This window comes from Homarus americanus, unplaced genomic scaffold, assembly GCF_018991925.1.
Source record: "Homarus americanus isolate GMGI-L3 unplaced genomic scaffold, GMGI_Hamer_2.0 scaffold3139, whole genome shotgun sequence".
Lineage (NCBI taxonomy): Eukaryota > Metazoa > Arthropoda > Malacostraca > Decapoda > Nephropidae > Homarus > Homarus americanus.
Window position 1 is genome coordinate 167,540 of NW_024711934.1, and position 11,389 is coordinate 178,928.

Consider the following 11,389-nt stretch of genomic DNA (forward strand, 5'->3'; position numbering starts at 1 on the left):
AAAGGATAGTATAGTATTCATTCATAATAAACAACGCCTCCTATTTGCTCTTCTTAACCTCGGTGGCTCAGCTAAACGTATTGCCACCTAAGACGATTATTACCAAAGGTTATTACGCATCTCCAACGGGGTTAATAAACGGTGTGTTTCCTTCTGTGTTATACTTTTATTATTACTATTATTATTATTATTATCATCCCAGCCAACATGGTCCCCTATGAAGCCTTTGCGGTGACGTCATTGTTAAGTGGGCACGGACGAGCCTTTGGTGTGTGTGTGTGTGTGTGTGTTGGAAGGGGATTGGGTGGTGGGGGACATTGAGATATCCTTCTTAGTATTTCACATTCATATATATTCCTATTCTGTACCTTATAAGTGTTCTAGTATCACTACCCAACATGGCTAGCTGCTTGAACTCCTCTCTATAATATTTACTAATATATTAAGACGTAATATATCATAATAATGCTGCCTCCACTGACCCTCTTTCCCCATATACTCTCTTTAGCCATACCCAGCCTGTCGCTCACCATTATAGTGCAGTGAAAACCTCCAGTATAGAAATATTATCATAGATTCCCGTTTCATGACTCCTGCAGACCCGGTAAGCATTGCCGTCTGCTCCCACTTTTACATGAACTGTTCATACTTGTTAAAACTTGCAATTTCCTATTCCTTAGATGCTCATTTTTTTATTTCCTTAACTTCCTCATGTCCATTCTAGATGCAGATTACACAAACCAACTTGTATAATTTTCGTCTTGAGAAATTTAAAGACTTGCACATGCAAAAAGTTTGTTTCCAGTTCTTTAATGGGAATTTTTAATGCAGTCTCCATTCTTTTCTGAAATTCTTCCAGTGAGAGAATCTCCAGCCCTAATCTTTTCAAAGCAAGTTTTAGCCAAAGCCTTGATGCATAAGTATAGTGCACTCAGTCACCTTCACTTCCACGACCTATTCACAGCTGGGTCGACTAGGGGTGCCCTGAGTACACTCTCGTAACCCTTAGGACAGAATTCAAGCTTGGTTTACTGTATTGGCATGAAAAGTTGACACAATAAAATGTAACTTATCACCTATCAATCCCTCATCTATACAGTATACATAAAATTTTATACAGTGTGTGTGTGTGTGTGTGTACATATGTGCATGTAAGGAGGTGCAGGCAGCGTAGGAGATGCTTGTGTGCAATCTTGTGTCTCTCCACCCAGGCAAAACTGGGTAACTCGGCTCGCATATTTCCATAATTGTTTCTTCCTTTGCAAATCCTTCCTTCTGGCCCATTATTTTCAAATGCAATATCAGTTTATCTGTCAACCTTAGTTCCTCCTTGTTGAGTAATATTTGTTCGATTTTTATCATTTTGTTGTAGTACCTGTATATGATAACCATATCTCCATCAGCTTGTTCTTGAAACCCAACTGTTTCACACATACTCAGACCACAGGAGAAGGTATATTGATCTTATCTCAACTTGTTTGTTGTGATATATGACCCTTGGCTGACTGAATGTATCCCCATCAAATTGTCAGTGTACTGTACAGTATTCAGTATTAACAGTAGGATCAGAGCCCCACTAGTTTGTGATAAAAACTTATTTGGTTCATAAATATAGAACCCTAGACCCCCTTTACCAATGCTATGAGTTGAATAATATTATAAATTTTCATTGTGGCTCTGTGCCGTCTTTTCTCTTTCAATCTTAAAAAAAAGGAACATAGCTGTTCTATGAAGTGCTCTCCCTACCAAAAGAAATTTAAGCAAAAAAAAAAATATGTATATATATACAGTATATATATTTTTTTTAAACAAAGATGAGATATTTTCATTACCCTTCACTAAAAACATTGATATACTTTACTCTCTTTGTTCAGGTGTACTTTATATCATCCAGGTAATTTCCTTAAGGTATCCAGAATCTGACAAGAAAACCAGAAGAGTATCCAATAACCTAAAGGCACTGTTGTTGAGGAAGCAAACACCATAGTCAACAAATCTGGTTACCATAGATGAAAATTAATGTTACCTTTGGTTCTGGCTACCTTACACTGTAACAAGATATGGCTTCAATGGGCAAGAAAAAATATTATTTTAGTTTGTATAAGAAAAATTATTAGTTGTTGCCTTGTAAAATTTAGAAGTAATTATACCTTTTGCTGCACTTACAAAGTTGTTTCACCTATTCTAGAGTTTTCCTGAAGTTAAGAGTAATTAAAAAGGTTTACCTAAAAAACCTACAATAGTATAGTTTTCCCTCTCAGGCCATTTTCCCCTCCCCTCCCTTCCTGCCTTAGTGGTAATATCCTGTGCTTCAAAGTTGCAAAAGGACAGCCCTCAACACAGTAGAGGGGGCTTCCTGCTTACATTGTACACTACTTAAACCAACTGGAGGAGGACAGTGCTAATCCACTTGTTCAGTACAGAAGGGATACAAAGCATTTAGAGCCTCATACTGGTCCTTATGTATGTTTAGCATCGCTGTTAGTCTGCTATATTAAACCTTTGTATGGCTATTGTCAACTGTCACGCTGACATGACCAATTCAATGGAGTTTCCTGAGCAGGTTTATTAAACCCAAGACAGTTAATTAAAGCATTTATTACTTTATTATTCCAATCTAGAAATATTTCTTAAAACATGATAAAAATATTTTGTATCTACAATACGAACATTTCTTAAAATCCCTAACAGTACAAAAATACAACAAGAAGGGTGACTAAATTTTGTAAGTGTATTAACTACCAATATTTAATATAAAAGTAAAAATCATTTAGAAATATGCTTTTCAATAATAACTGTAGAAGCACTGGGCGTGTATATAACTTTCTTATCAGCATTCATACCAGTCAGGATGGTATTGCGAGTGAGGTTGGAGACGCCTTGGGTCAGCCTTGGATGTTCATTAGCCTTGGGATGATCTTTAGCATGACCAAAACTAGAGTTCTGGATAGGTGTACAATATGGGCATTTATAGGGAGTAGGGGTACCAGCTGCTTTAACACTAGTTGGTCTGCACTGGCATGATTTGGTTTTAGCGGCGTCCTTAGGTGCAGATGACACTCTCTGGGTTGCTCGTTGTGATTCAAAACTGGAAGCAGGTGGAAGCTCGGATCTAACAATCCTTTCATCGCGCAGCTGCTGCAGATAAGCTCGAGTTTCTTGCCGAAGGGAATCTGGAGCAAAGTCAGATATAACCGGCCTTCTCTTTGGTACTGCCCCCTGGTCTGCCCGTATATCTGTGTATTTTGTTCCCAGTCTGTGTGATGATGCTCCAGGCCTGTAGTGAAATGATCCTTGGTGACCTGATGCCCCTGTCTGGTGCATACTTGGATAATGACTTAAACTTTCACTACTAGAACTTGGTGGTGAAGAATCATCCAAGTCTTCTCTTCCGTACGTTTTATGGTAAGGAGATGGTATATGGGAGTCTGAGTGTTCACGTTCCAGGCCCCTATGAGACGCTGAATATGGCTGACTGCGACCATTCTGTCTGAGTGTTCCGTGAGAATGATAAACGTGGCTAAAATCACCACTTGGTCTTTTACTTTCACTTCTTGCCTGTCCTTCGTCTCTTCTGCCGTCCCTTCCATCCTTGTACCTCCCCCCATTTTCTTTATTAGCTGACTCAACCCCCTGGTCACCTGGTTTCTCACACTGACTGCCTTGAGAAGAACAACTGGATGACTTAGAAGAATGACTTTGGTCTGAATTTTCTTCAAGCCCCAGCCGACGGGTGGCTGCATCCTGGGGGTACATCACAATGGTATTTTGGGTTACTCTTCTATGCTTGCCTTTTTTATCACTCTTTCAAAAACTTTATCACTATGACCTTACCCCCATCAACCCCAGCCTCTTTATGTTCTTTCTGGATGTTTTATTAATTGTCTAACTTTCACAAGCTGTTATCTACATGGTTTTTATTACAAGATTGATTTATTTAAGAATATTACATAAGGTCTGTAACTTCTTATTAGACTGAAAAATATCTTTTATACCTGTATTGTGTGTGAAACCCTACCTGGAACATGGTAATGGCTTCAGAATTTAAGACATTAGCACTGCGAAGAAAGGCTTTCTTGGCTGCCTCTTGACAAAGCAACAGTTCTGCACGCAGTTGATTGTTTTCCTCTACTAACATCTGTATCTGAAATTAAAACACAAAAATTATTTATCCTACAATACAGAACAAGTTAGTTGGCAAAAAATTAATTGGTTATTATAACCTAATCATCTCTCTCTATTTATTTACATTCCAGTTTCTTCGAACACTACTGTATTTACAAAACAACAATGAGTCACCATCCAAGAAATCGCAAGACAATTACCTTAATTTCTTATCATCTGTTCTCTCTAGTTACAATAATATACACTCTTCTATAGCATTTCCCTTTCACAACATTCCCCAAAATATTCAATGTTCGATGCTGAATTCGTGGCCAGCCATGAAGTCTTGACACTTGCTTTAACCCCTTGTGTATGAGTTCCCCTATGAGCTGAATAAAATCGTCTGGCATTAACCAAATAAGATATTAAAAGTGGCGTCCCTATAGTCAAAGGGTTGAGAAGGCAGCAAAAACCACAAAGGAATTTTAAGTTGCAAGCGTTTGTTTACTTTTTGTGAAGATCGGACATATCTTATTGGTGATGAGTATGTGTGGCTATTGTATACAGTATTGGCTCACAGAAAGTATCAAAACTTGTATTGGTGGGACAGTTTTATTTTGTTTAATGGCTTAGCTTATCTGTCTGTCTAATTAAGTCAACGATTTCTTGTTTAGATGTATTGTAGAGGTTGAGAATTCCCCTTTTATACAGTACCGTACAGTATATGCAAATTAGGGAAATGAACAAGGATACATTGGTATTTCTACTTGTCTCAACAGTTCCCTGTTGTTTTCTAAGTTCCTCTTGCACTACTTTCTATCTCCTATCTTTCCCCTTTGCCATGAGGCTTTTGTACCCCCTGATCCACACCACATAAAAATTGGAAAGTTATAAACATTATTGAGGAAATCAAACTAAGAGAACACCTTATGTCATGACTTACTGAGTTGCCGTGGTTTTTGTTAAGTACTTTCCGTCTCCAAGTCACAAAAGCATCATGAGCCAGACGTCTCTTGCGACTTCTTCCCGCAATGCTCTGAAGATGTCTCTGTACAGTACATATGGCTATTAATGGCTTCAGCAATAACATATACAACAATACATAATATTCAAGAACATATAGTATCACAATCACATAAAGTCATCACCAATCAAAAATCAACATGTAATTTCAAGACTTTTCCAAACAAAAAGTGCATTAACAGGAGGAATGTAGCGAGTGTATTAAAGAGAGGGAACCATCTATATCACGGAGGGAAAGGTTGAAGAGTGCACAAATTAGAGGGAAGACAGGAGGAGATAAAGTGAATAGAGAAGATATAAAGAAGGTATTGTACTATGCAGTGACTGGACACCCTGAGGCATCATAAATAATATAAAAAATTCCATTATACTGTACAGTATACATATATGAAATAATACGGAATCTTTGTAAGGTTTCTTCTCACCAGATTTCTGAGGTAATTTATATTTTGCTGTATTTGTACACCCTAGGACTACACAGCTCCTGCCTAGTATATAAATCTCTGCAAAAGGCAAAACATTACAAATTATGAGTGGTTTCGAATTAGGGGAGTACGAATTAAGGGGGGTTAATGTAGAAAAAACTAGAATCAGAAAAAAATTATGTATACAGTACTGTACTGATTAATAGGTGGTTAAGAAGCAATACTGTATATAATCTTCCAAAAATTTGACTCACCGCCTCTCTCTCCCTCATTTCTTGCATTCTTCTCATCACCTCTTCATTGTCTTGTTGCTGGCCACTGAGCTGCTCTCTCAAGTTTGTAACTTCCTATATAAGATGCAAAATCATATTAGTGTTTTAAGTTGGTGCTAGGCAAAGGTATAGTATGTTTTAAATGAATTAAACTAAGACTCATATATTTTGGAAAGGAATTTGGACATTGAAGTAACACAACTCCCTCAGTGTATGTTTAACCTTATTTATTTTGGAAATGAAGTAAAGCAAAATTATTAACAGAAATAGAAATACTGTGTACAGAAAGATAAATAAACAGACTATAATATAAACAGAATAATAACACAGATGGTAATAATATTTACTTTAGCTCATGTTTTTACTCCCACTAGTGACTATTTCCTTTTAAATTCGTATAGTACAGTACAATAAAACTCCGCAACCTGGATTTTCCCCAAACCTGACAAATTCCCAGCCGAGACAAACTTTCATAGGTCCTTAGCCTATATTTTAACATGTTCCTAGCTTAAGGACTGTTCCATGGTAGACCACACATGGGACAGCAACATCACTTAGGAATTATGTTCTAGTGGTAAGTTAGGATCTATGTAAACCTAAATAAACCTTCCATCGGCCAAAAATTTATTTATCCCTTTGTTGTACCACATCCACTTTTATAAATTCAACTACACTTTACACACACAGTCTTTACTATATGCTGATGAAGCTTCTTTCATATATTTCTTTCATCTTTCATACCTTCTCTTGCTATCATACAAGGTGACTGGAATCATGAGCAAACACATACACAAATTTGTACCCAAATCGTAACATTAATTCATTCTTACTGTCTCATTACACAGCAGAACCACAAAACACCAGAGTCTTACAAGCACAATTGCACTACCGTGTATACTGTACCTGCTGTAGTAGTGCCACTGCCTCTCGATATTTATCTCTCTCTGCTGAGACATGACGCTTTTCATCAGAAAGAGACTTAACATGCTTTTGCAGCTCTGTTCTTTCACGACTTAGGTTGGCCACACAATTTCTAATCTCCTGGAGGCCTGCCTGGGATAAACAAAAAATAGGAAAGATCAGTAGAAAATTATTCTTACATTTTTATTGAATTTCCTCTACTATAGGAGAGGTAAAGATGTTTCTAATCTTCTCATTCCTATTAATGGACTTCATTGTGGATTCACTGACATTATGCTCAGGGATTAACTTGTATGATTTGCCCTCTTGCAAGTTTGACGTCTTCACTCTCTTGGTTTGATGGCTTTGTGGTACTGTACCTCATTTGACTCCCTGTAGCAAACAGTGTCCGCAAATCTTTCAAACTTTTTAACCACTGACATGCAAAAGTGACATGCTCGTTGCGAATTCGATCATAGCTATTAAAAAAAAATGCCGTACGTCGACTGTGTAGATTATATAATTATTTTCTGGGGCAAATTTATTTTCTCTTTTAAATGAATCATGTTAAAAAAAATTCTCAGGGAGTTAGCAATTTGGAAAGTGGATATAACAAGGACTGACAAGACAATAGAAGCCATATGGCATCCTCAAAGTGGTGGTAACAAAATTAAGAAATGGAGTACTTTAAGTACCTATACAGTACACACTAATATTGTCAGGCACAAATGAACACTGTATACATTAGAGGGAACAGTGCAGTAGAAATACAATACACATACAATAAGAATTAAATATATGACTGTAAATTGTCTGTGAAGAAAACTAGAGAGCACTATAAAGATCATGGTATAGGGAGGCTATTGTGCACACTAGGGAAGACACACACTATACAAAACTACTGTATTTAAACATCATTTCAAAACAAAGAGCAATGTTTCCTTATACAATGAAAAAGAAATTAATATTAATTTATAATTTCTCGAGTCTACAGTACACCTAACCCTGCAAAATATATTTAACTGCTAACCTGCGTATGATCATCTAGGCTGTTGATGGCTGACGAGAGGTCATCTATACCCTGTAATCTGTCAGTCTGTACCTTGTTGATTCTCTCGCTTGTCTCTGATAAAGTAAACATTAGAAATTCAGTATTATCGTACTGTACCATACATGAAAATCTATTATTTAAGTCAGGCATGGGCAACCTTTCCTCAGTCATGGGCCGCAATACAATTTAGGTATTTTTCTGCGAGCCAACCCACCAAAATTTATATCCAACCTAACCCAAAAGTAATGTTAATACTGTAGTGTATTAACACGGACAGTGAAGCAGTTTATCCTCACGTCCACCTTACGATATTTTCAGTTTACATTCAGTCTTTTTCCCATTTATGAAACAAATCCATCGTAATGATTTTTTAGGTAATATGTTAAAATTTCTTGGCATTTAACAGAAGATGAGTGAAACAGTCTGTGACTATGATGATTTTTCTACAATTACAGCATTTTATTAAGATGGACTTGTTTCATAAATGGGAAAAAGACTGAATGTAACCTGAAAATATCTTAAGGTGGACATGATTACATATACAGTACTGTATATATCATGGAGATCCACAATGGAAACATGAACAGGATAAATCTCGATAAAACCACACCGGTAAAGGGAAACAATGGAGCAACTTAACTTTTGTCTTTATTTAAGACATCTTGAGACCACGCCGAACTTGGGCCGTAAACTCACGCAAGTTAAAATGTGTATATTGTTGACTATATATACTTATTTCAATGTTACATTTTCGTAGTTACTTACTCTTAAGTGAAGAATCAGTAACGAATTGTGTGTGAAGATTATTCTTTAAATAAATGTTGCTTTACTTACCATAAATTGGCTGTATCTACCTGACCTGCTGGCCACATTATATACAATATCTCGACTACTCCACAGGCCGTGGGTTGCCCATGCCTGATTTAAGTGAAGAAAAAAAGTACAGTACCAATTCTAAAATGTTAGAACCTATTCATCCCTCAAGGTTACAATCCAGGGAAATGAAAATTATCAAATATAAAAGAAGTTTTGGAGAAGCATTTCTTTCATAAAAATGTAGGGTATATCAGCTTTCATAACGGGAGCCTATGGGAAAATGTGCTCCAACTTCCCCCAAAAAATATTTACAAATGGTTTTTCAGGAATGGAACCCAACCTTTTCATGAATCATGGAATGTTTGTACAGTCAGGGTCAAAAGTTCGCTCCCGCCTAAAAGGAAGCAGTATCGACCCAAATGAGATGAAACAGTCAGGGTAAATCAGTTGGAGACTCATTCCCGTGACTCAGTTTCACCACGGGGAGCGAACTCTTGTCCCCAACTGTACATGTACGTATTTCAATGTTAGTTTATAAAATCAAAAAATTTTCTTAGTGATTTTACATCAACAAAAAGTAGAGAATTATCCTGAATTATCGAAATGTGATTGTCGAGTTAGTGTAATGTTTTAATTCATAATAAACACAACCAGAGTTTCAAAGACAAGGGCCAAATCTACTTAATAATACACTCTTTTATAGAAACTTAGTTTATACTGTATAGTACAGTATTTACAAGTTAAGCAAATAACTTATTACTTTCTATTTAGTTGTTTAATATATAACACTTGCTTTTAAGTAGATGAGAGGGTATTAAATTTGTAGCTACAAGCATGACGAGATATATTGAAAATCGTTCCAAGTATAAATCATAAGAGAGACAATTACACTGTACCTGTGACCCTCGTCTGTGTTGGTCTCTCAGGATTGGTATTTTCTTTATTCCCTTCTTCATGTACCTCTCCCTCTTCACCTGAGCCACCTCTTCTTCCTGACATCTGTAACCTTATCTCGGACACCTCATCCTCGGTGCCAGGATCTATATCAGGGTCATCACCAGAGGACCCCATCTATACCATCTGTATCCTGGGAAAAAAAATCTCTTGCCAATGTTGTACTGTAAAATGTATGCACAATATCAACGCCTTGTTTTTATGGTAGGATCTAAAGAGACGAGTAAGAGTCCAGAGTTATGTAGCTATTGTGAAGCACTAAACATTGGACGGTGCAGACACTATAGTATTTCACACTGATACAATTATTGTTTTCTTTATCATCATTTGAACCACTTATCAGCTTACTAGCCATTCATGCGGTTGGTCTGTCCCATGTATCCTAACATATACCCACATCAAGGCCTGGGGGGCGGAAAAAGTGAAACAATTAAGACCCTGCAATTGTGTGTGTAAATGAGGCAGAAAGTCAGATCATCAACCTGAGACTTGGTCACCATTAGACAACACATTATGCTTCCAATATCTTCCCAGGCAGTAGTACCTCCCTGTTCTTGGTGGCTTTGGCTAAGTGTAGTAAAAAAGCCTCATAGACAAAAGTCACCTGGGACAAAGCCTACTAGGACAAATAATAATAAAAAAAATAATAATTATTATTTTTATTCTTTATGGTAATCCTGGAGGAAATGGCTACCACCAGAAGATGTTGTTCAGTTTCGTTCATTTTTACCACAGATATTCTTATCATTATAGTAAGTATTTTAAAAGAGGCAATATTTTCTAGAACCAAATAGAACCTAACCTAACCAACCAGTACTTATTGTGATATCTGGTACCATGGAATCCTGGTGTAATTTATGCATCATTGTCAAAGTATGCGTACACTTGGACCGAGCAGGTGATTTATCATTGTAGATAAAGAGAACTAAAAAAAATACTTATAATTAAAATAGTTATCTCTTTTAAAATACTTACTATAATGATAAGAACAAGTGGGAAAAAATAAATGGTATTTTAACTCCACCTGTTGTTAGCCATCTCTTCATTAACTTGTATTGTCTGTACACCACCAACACTAGTAATACCTTAGATGACGAAAGAGACTCAATATTTCATGAGAATAAGCAAAGTTAACTTAATTGTTTCCTCTTTACTCACCCTACATATATTTTGACCTTTTGAATACAAGCTTGTATTGTTGTTAGTAATGTTAAATAAGCACCACGTCCATATCACTAAACTGTTTTGTATTTTTTCTCTAATTTAAAAGGCAAAAAAGTAATCACATCTAGCCTAGTGAATAATATAATATTTATTGCTCGTGTTGGTTTGGGGTTTAAGTTGGGAATATTAAGATTTATGTCGCTGATAAAATGTTGACCAATTTATTCGTGATATTATTTTAACATGATCCACCATATTGTTTTGTTGTTAAACAGCGACCGCGGACACAAGCTGATTTAACAGAGCACAGCAGTCGCCGGTATAAAGCAGTTATAGTTTTTTACTCGGGAAAGTTATTGAGTTTTCTGTTTTACTTGAAATATTATCGGATCATATAAACAAAAATATTGACTAATTATATGTTAACTAATCCCTCTGGCCAGTCCTAGGAGAGACTCAAATGGGTGTCAGTGGTCTGGTTAAACTAAATCTTGATGATGATGATGATTATCAGCGAATGTTCTACTCTACAGTGGTTGTGGAGGTTTGGGGGGGGAGGGGGGGGAGGAGGATCCACTTGCAGTTCACTATGAATACATGAAATAGGAAGGGTTTCTTGGGCAGTTGATCCTAAAAGATTTACCAAAACGTTATGTCAGAGTAATAATACTTAACCTAGG

General features: G+C 36.6%; 1 protein-coding gene across 1 annotated transcript; it reads right to left on the reverse strand.

The window, feature by feature from the left end:
* Positions 1-2,582: 2,582 nt before the first annotated feature.
* Positions 2,583-10,751, reverse strand: LOC121859026. Its single transcript, XM_042355691.1, has 8 exons — positions 10,704-10,751; positions 9,488-9,678; positions 7,755-7,849; positions 6,728-6,877; positions 5,807-5,899; positions 5,048-5,152; positions 4,019-4,144; positions 2,583-3,744 (listed from the first exon to the last, which is right to left on the reverse strand). The coding sequence occupies exons 2-8, from the start codon at positions 9,660-9,662 to the stop codon at positions 2,767-2,769; spliced, it is 1,722 nt and encodes a 573-aa protein (XP_042211625.1). The 5' UTR covers positions 9,663-9,678; positions 10,704-10,751; the 3' UTR covers positions 2,583-2,766.
* Positions 10,752-11,389: the final 638 nt, after the last annotated feature.